Source organism: Drosophila simulans, chromosome 3L (genome assembly GCF_016746395.2).
Source record: "Drosophila simulans strain w501 chromosome 3L, Prin_Dsim_3.1, whole genome shotgun sequence".
NCBI classification, from domain to species: Eukaryota; Metazoa; Arthropoda; class Insecta; order Diptera; family Drosophilidae; genus Drosophila; species Drosophila simulans.
In genome coordinates, this window is record NC_052522.2 from 17,257,052 (window position 1) to 17,263,930 (window position 6,879).

Sequence of the window (6,879 nt, forward strand, 5' to 3'; positions counted from 1 at the left end):
ACCGTTTTCAAGAATCTAAAGTTTCGCTCAGAAACTTGAACCAGAAGTTCCCCCAAGCTCCGCAAGAAAAACACGTATCATTTAATTTTCCTGATTTTTTTGTTGTTTATTTTTTGCATTTTTATAGTTTTTTGTTTAGAATTTTTGCGGGGTTTTGAAGATTTTTATTCGTGCCCTCGTGGGGGCGTGCAAGTGACGAGTGAGTCCATATTCGAACGCACAACCAAACAATCCCAATGAAACCCGACACTTGCCCGCCACCCGAGCGGCGGGTTTTCCATTTGCTTTCCAAGTATGTACAAAAACTTAAGTTAGAAGGGGCGAGGGGTGGGGATGGGCGTGGGCGTGGGTGGGGGGTGTGATAAAAGGGGCCAAGAATAAGTATATAAAGGGAAATCCAAATCTTAGATGCAAATTGCGCATTCTTTCGATCGATTATAAAAACGGGTTTCTCGGGTTCCCAACTTAAAGAATACGTTTCTCGACTGTGTGGGATGGATGGTGTGTGTATGGATGTGTGGTGTGTTTAGAGCTATATATGCTTGCAGCTTAATGCAGTAGTAGAGAAATCGAATACGAATATACGAGTACGAATAGTTTTGAAAAACGCGCAACGTTCGCTTAACCTTTGCCTTAGTCGAAAATTACATAAAATTTCATTTCATTCTCATTTTCGCCTCGAATATATAGATCTTGCCTAGATTTCTATATGCCTAACTTTTGTTTTTCCTCGTTTAGCCTTCTGTTAGTTTTTCGTTCGTTTAGCATAGTTTGCTTGCAACGTTTTCGCTTGCATTTACATAATTTTAAAACTTTTTGTTTTCTTGCACAACAACTTTTGTTTTATCCAAAATTTCGTTTTGGGTTTCTTTTTTGTTTGCATATTCCGTTTTTGTTTTGGGACTTTATTATTTGTTTTTGTTTTGGTTTTTTTTTTGTGGTAATCTGTTTCGTAATGCTATTTAAAAAATAAATTAAAAACAAATGAAAGCTACGTCAACGTTCCAGGCGATCTTGAAACATAATATCATCCGCTGAAACAATCCGATCATTTTACTTATCTTCATTGAAAATTGTAAATACACTACTGTATATATTGCTAGGTGTCGAAAACTATATTGAAACACGGTTAGTAATCGGGCAATCGTTCAAAAAGGAAGGGAAAACTTTGCTAACTAAAAATAAACATCTTCATTCATTTTCGGATTAGCAACTATGTATTAATTAAATAATTCATTATGTGGTTTGGCGTCTTCAATTTTGAATCAAAGCGCTGGCTTTCCATTTACTCTCCTATCCTCTGCCACAACTATATGCTCCTCTGTGTGGATTATTCTGAAGTTCTTACTCCTTCTTTCTCTCTGGCTTGCATTTAGTTGGGGCCGTATTTAGTATATTTGCTAAGCGGAAGTCTGTACTATATATCTCTTGATTGTGTGTTTGTGAGTGGCTATATACAGCTTAGAGTGTGTGTAACGGGTATTTGATTTGCTAACTTAAACGCTAGACGGCCATTGCTGCTCTCTGTGTATTTTCTGCTTGCGTCTCTGATTCCGTTTTCCAACAACTCGCTTAAAACTATTCCGTACTTTTATGTATGTGGGCTTATATGTATGCTATTTATTATAGTTATAAATTAATTAATGCTGTACAAAAGTTTTCGCGGTTTGAGTTCTGCTTTTACGTTCAGCCCCATCGCGACCTCCACTTTCACTCTTCTTCTTCTGCGCATCCGGCTTCACTCCTAATTTTGGAGTTCTCGCTATGTGCTTAACTAAAATCAATAATGCATCTCACTAACAATCCTAACAACTATACTACAATCGGACTTACTGAGGTTCTATACATATATCAAAACGTACGACTTAATGATAACCCTCTGACCGCTACCACTACTTCTTGTTGTAGACGGGCATGGGAGGCGGTGCCAGCCCAGCGGCAGAGGGTGGTACTGCACCGGTGGGCGCCAACAGCATGGATGGTGGTACAGCAGTAGACATGGGGGCACCCATTCCACCTGACATATTGGGTGCGGCGCCAGCACCGCCAAGGGGATTAAAGATGCCGCCACCAGCGCCATTGTACTTCGCGTAGTCTTGGCTCTTATTCTTTTTGCTCTCCTTGTCGCGGTCACGATCGCTGTGCTTTTTCTTGCTGCTGCCACCGGAACTGCTGCCACCCGATGAGCTGTAGCCACCACCGCCGGCAACATAGGGAGGCAGAACAGGAGCAGCTGCTCCGATCGAGGCGGACGTGGTGGTAGCCGTAGTTGGAGGCAAGCCATATCCGATTGCGCCCGGCAGACCCGCCGCTGCAGAGTAGTTATTGGGTTCAACCTTATTTTTGCTGATTTTAAGCTTAATGGGAGCTGACGCACCGGCCTGCAGGCTGCCGTTGGGATTCTTGATAACCATCTTCAGAGGCTCATTGGCAAGAGAACTGTCCTTGCTGCCACCGCTGCTGCTACGATCCTTCTGCTTGTCCTTCTTGTGCTTCTTACGCTCCTCCTTTTCCGTCTTGTCCTTGGACTTGTCCTTCTCCTTGTGCTTGTGTTTATCCTTCTTCTTTTTCTTTTCGGACTTGCTGCTGCTTTCTTCCTTAATCTCTCCGGCCAGCTTCATGGGTACTTCCAAATCCATGGGTGCGGGCCCACTAGCCAAACTGGTCATCGGAGTTATTCCCTGTTCTTTCTTGATTGTCGCTGGCGCGGGCATGGGCTCGAGCAGTTCGGCCGGTGGTTTCAGGCCAGGCATAGTCAAGGCATCCGGTTTCAAGAGCGAAGCGTTCGATGGACACAGACTCTCCTTCAGCAAGCTGCGCACCAGATCCGGCGTTGTCTCGATCCCGTTGGACATATTCAGAGGCGTGTGTTTCTCCTCATAGCTCGGATAAGTTGGTAGTCCAGTTGTAGTGTCCAGCTTGCGAAGCTTCTCTCGCGGCATATTACTGTTATCTATTTCATCCAGCTTATTTAGTCCGTACTGACTTCCCGAGATCTCATTGGGCCGTTTTAGGCTTCCACTATCTCCAGGATTGGTCAACAGGTCCCCGCCATGGGGTATCTGTTTCTTGTGAGGCGGTAGCATCGGCTTTGATGATCCCGAGCCGGAGGAACTGTTCCCACTGCCCATGGGGGGCATGACAGGACGGTGCTTATCCTTTTTGGTGGGCGTTAGTCGCTCTTTCTTGGGACTTTCTTTGTCACGCGGATGGCTATTTAGTTTGTAATCGTGGCCTGGTGGCGCAGGAGGGGGTAGCAAACCGTTGAAAGGCTGTGGTTGCGACTGCGACATGGGCTCCTTTTTAATGTCTGGCCACTCTGGACTGAAGAGCGAGTTCTTGGACTGCAACGAGTGCTGGGATGCCTCCGGAGGCATCTGTTGCTGTTGAGGCTGAGGCACTGGCTGCTGCATGTGGCCGTAGCTCTGGCTCTGGGAATAGGGCAATTGCTGCTCGAAAGGCGGCATGCCATGGACGGTGGAGCCGGATTTGCTGCGATGCCCGCCGTATCCGGCCGGAGGCGGGGGCTGGGATCCATTGCTAGCGCCTGGATATCCACCACGCGACATCAGCGGGTTTGGAGGGGCACTATTACTGTATGGCGGCGGTGCGTTCGGATACATTTTGTTGCTCTGGGATTTATCCTTGGAGGACATGCCCGATGCAGAGGAATTAGAGGCGGATGGATGTGGGACCGGTGGCTGCTGCTGCGGCTGCTGAGGCTTGGAGCCCGAAGTCATCTTGTGGCTGCCGTGAGGTGGCATGCCCACGCCTACCGGGGGCATGCCTCGCGAGGATTTGTGATAGTCCACGGGCATAGACGGTCGGCCAGGCTGCTGGCTTGAAGACGACGAGGATGAGCTGCTGCGCTGGCTGCCACTTCCCGAGGAACCGAGTCCACCGCTACTACTACGCTGGTGACTTGAGGGCATTCGATTGCTATAGCCCGGCTGCTTTGACTTGTGATCTTCAATACGAGGATGTTGAAAAAGTGTTTCTTGTTGAAGTTGTTAAAATACTTACCCGGATGAGCGTCGGGCGGCATGCCACCAGGGTAATTTGGCATCTTGTGACTGGAGGAAGACGACGAAGAGCTGCTGCCTGGCACTCCGCTCACTGAGGACGAGCGCTGATGACCACCATCCTGTCGTCTTTGCTGCGGCACCATAGCTGGTGGCGGCAGTAGCGACGACGGATCCCGTTCCCGCTCTCTCTCCCTTTCACGATCCCGGTCCCGATCCCGGCTGTCGTTGCCGTTTAACAGCTCTGGTGGCGTCGTGATGTTTGAGTGGTAGCCCTTCATCATCTCGGTGATCTTCCAGTCCTCCTTCGGTTTGTCCTTGCTGTTAGCTGTCCGATTGCTGGCTCCCTGGGCGATCGCCTTGATCGAGTTAAGCTTCGACTTTAGACGGGCGGGGCTCTTCTCATAGATAGCGATGAACTCATCAGTCAGCTGCTTTAGCAAATCCAGCGAGACCGTCTTGTCCACGTAGTAGAACCAGTGCTTGCCCTCGGTCGACTGGGGGATCTCCCATCGGGACCACTTGCAGGCTAGGTAAATGCAGAAACAGGCTACGACCGTGGGGCGGTATTGCAGGCACATCGAGGTCAGATGCAGGCTGTGCCAGGATGGTTAAGTCAATTTAGTGGAAAGTCTTTTGCTAAAGTATCACATATAAATGTAGTTGGGTGAGTGTGTGCAGGGGGATTTCATCACTTATAATACGGATTACGTGTTTAGTTCTTAGCATTTTCCCAGCATGTTTCTTTAATATCTTGGGATCTTACACTCAAAAGAATTATTCTACAACATTTGCCGATATGATGAGCTCTCTTCCCATTCCGCATTTAATCAGAATTTTGACTATGTTTTAGCAGGTATGACAAACTGAATTTATCTTTTGCCCATATGTTTTAGTGTGCCAAAGGATTACAATGGTTATCATTACAATTCTTCAAATATCTTTTTCTAGGAATTAGTCTTATTCTTGACATTTGGTGGATTTCCCGACACAAATTACAATGTTATTGCAGGCAATAGAGGATAATTACCGCGAGGGACACGGAAAATACTGCCTTTTTGCTAAGATGCTATATTTGTACAGACGTCCTGCTGCGATTAGGGAACGCGTGTTCTTTTTCGATTTGTGACTTCGGGTCGTCACCTTTTTTTTTTGTTTCGACCCAGATACCTGGTTTTCTTAGCTATAAGCGAGGAATTAAGCAGGTAAAAGAACTGCCCAAAGATTTTAGCCAAAACAAGCCAGTGATCGAACTCTCTACAACCTCACCAATTTCTGGGGAGGATTGGGCCAACACCACACCCGCACACACACACACACACATTGCTTATACCACAGCCGTATTTGCGTTGGGAGGCGATCTCTGGGAGGGATTACACCATAGAGTAGCGCATTGCTAGCCATACCTGTTCGAGGCCAAGAAGTACGATGTCTGCGCCAGATCCTTGCATGCTAAAATATACCACAGTAATCAGTACCATCTGACATGTGAGGGGGACATGGCTTGGGTCGGATGGTGGGTGCATACCTTTGACCAGCTGGCAGGTGCGCACCACATGCGTGTGCGGATGATCGATGGCCACATCGAAGCCCAGCGTCTGCAGGAGCACGTTCTCGTTGAACACAAGCTCCTGGGCGAGTTCGGCGTAATTCTGCTCGGTGGTCGGCGGCAGGCACTTGTTGGCGGCCCGAATAACATGCTCCAGCTTCCGCGGTTGCTCCTCTACCTTGGCGGCCAAGAAGAGGCTTGCCGACGCCATGGAGTTGCGATGAAAGTGGGTGAAGGAGTGGAAGGCGTAGAACCGATGCATGTACACAATGGCCGTGTTGATGCACAGCTGGGAGACCTGCAGACGCTGACCCATTTCCTGTATCAGATAGGCGGTCATCTGGCGGTACTGCAGCTCATCGTCGCCCTTGATACCGCATCGTCTGCTTGGCGAATTGGCCAGCTGATCGTTGCTGAAGTACCAGATCTTGTCCTTCTCGAAAGGCAGGTTGTTGTTGGCGGTGGTCGGAATCCCGCTGGCCGAGGCGGCCGCGGATGCGGATGAAGAAGATGAGGCGGTGGCCGCCTGGGGCATTGGCGTGGCTAGGAGACTCATGGTTGTATGTTTCCTTTATCCGTGCAGCGGGGATGGGGATCTGCGGTTTTGGATTCCGTGTGGTTCTGCCGGCACCTCCGTTTCACATGCAAACTGCGCCTCGGAATGGGCCTAGTAATTCCCTTTTGGCTGATTCAGCTGTAGGAACTAACTGTACAAAGAGGAAGAGAGAGCGCTCTTTCTTTGTCGGCCGTGCTTGAGTGCGCTGGTATTGGTGTCCGTATCCGTGAGCGTTGCTGCTGTGGCGGGGGTGGCAGCGGTACGGAGGGGGCAGCGGGAATCGCACGGCACATTGGCTAAGCCACACTCGATATTTCGCTGTTTTTGGGAGACTCCAATTTGGGTTCGGAACGAGGGGCTATATCCGCGGTCCGCACACTTTTTCCGCCGCCGCGTCTCTGCGTGTTTGTTTGTGTGTGTGTGTGCGTGGTGGTGGTGGTATGGTGTGGTGAGGTTTTCTGGAAACTGCGACTGCGGCGGAAACGAAACGAGACGAAAAACACACTAACCGCGACACCAGGCGACGTGTTATGCAACTTTCGTATCAATTCATAGTTATTCGCACTGAAATCGCCGATGCGTGGGGCACTTTAACCATTACGGGTCGTTTACTCCACGTTTTTAATTCCACAACACATCACAGATTCCATTCACACAGTGACAATGACAAACTTTGCAGAAAAAAATGTATTTTCAAGTATGGCCGTCGGCAGGGCTGCCAGATCGAAACGACTTTCCAAACCGATGTTTAT

The 6,879-nt window shown here is 48.7% G+C and overlaps 1 protein-coding gene across 2 annotated transcripts; it reads right to left on the reverse strand.

The window, feature by feature from the left end:
* Positions 1 to 80: 80 nt before the first annotated feature.
* LOC6738481 (cyclin-T) lies at positions 81 to 6,879 on the reverse strand. 2 transcript variants are annotated; one of them, XR_001599743.3, is made up of 5 exons: positions 5,551 to 6,879; positions 5,429 to 5,474; positions 4,024 to 4,619; positions 1,834 to 3,967; positions 81 to 1,774 (listed from the first exon to the last, which is right to left on the reverse strand). XR_001599743.3 is itself a non-coding variant. In XM_002085252.4 (4 exons), exons 1-4 carry the CDS (start codon positions 6,125 to 6,127, stop codon positions 1,893 to 1,895), a joined length of 3,294 nt encoding a protein of 1,097 aa, XP_002085288.2. In that variant the 5' UTR covers positions 6,128 to 6,879; the 3' UTR covers positions 81 to 1,892. The 2 variants fall into 2 exon arrangements, 1 of the variants encoding a protein (XP_002085288.2); XM_002085252.4 differs by having other exon boundaries at positions 81 to 3,967.

Excerpts from the sequence above, each read along its gene's own strand:
- LOC6738481 (XM_002085252.4), bottom strand. The coding sequence starts at position 6,127 with ATGAGTCTCCTAGCCACGCCAATGCCCCAGGCGGCCACCGCCTCATCT. Across the intron at positions 4,620-5,428 it reads TACTTCTTGGCCTCGAACAG|CCTGCATCTGACCTCGATGT; the intron begins GTATGGCTAGCA and ends ATCCTGGCACAG. Across the intron at positions 3,968-4,023 it reads GCCGCCCGACGCTCATCCGG|ATCACAAGTCAAAGCAGCCG; the intron begins GTAAGTATTTTA and ends CTCGTATTGAAG.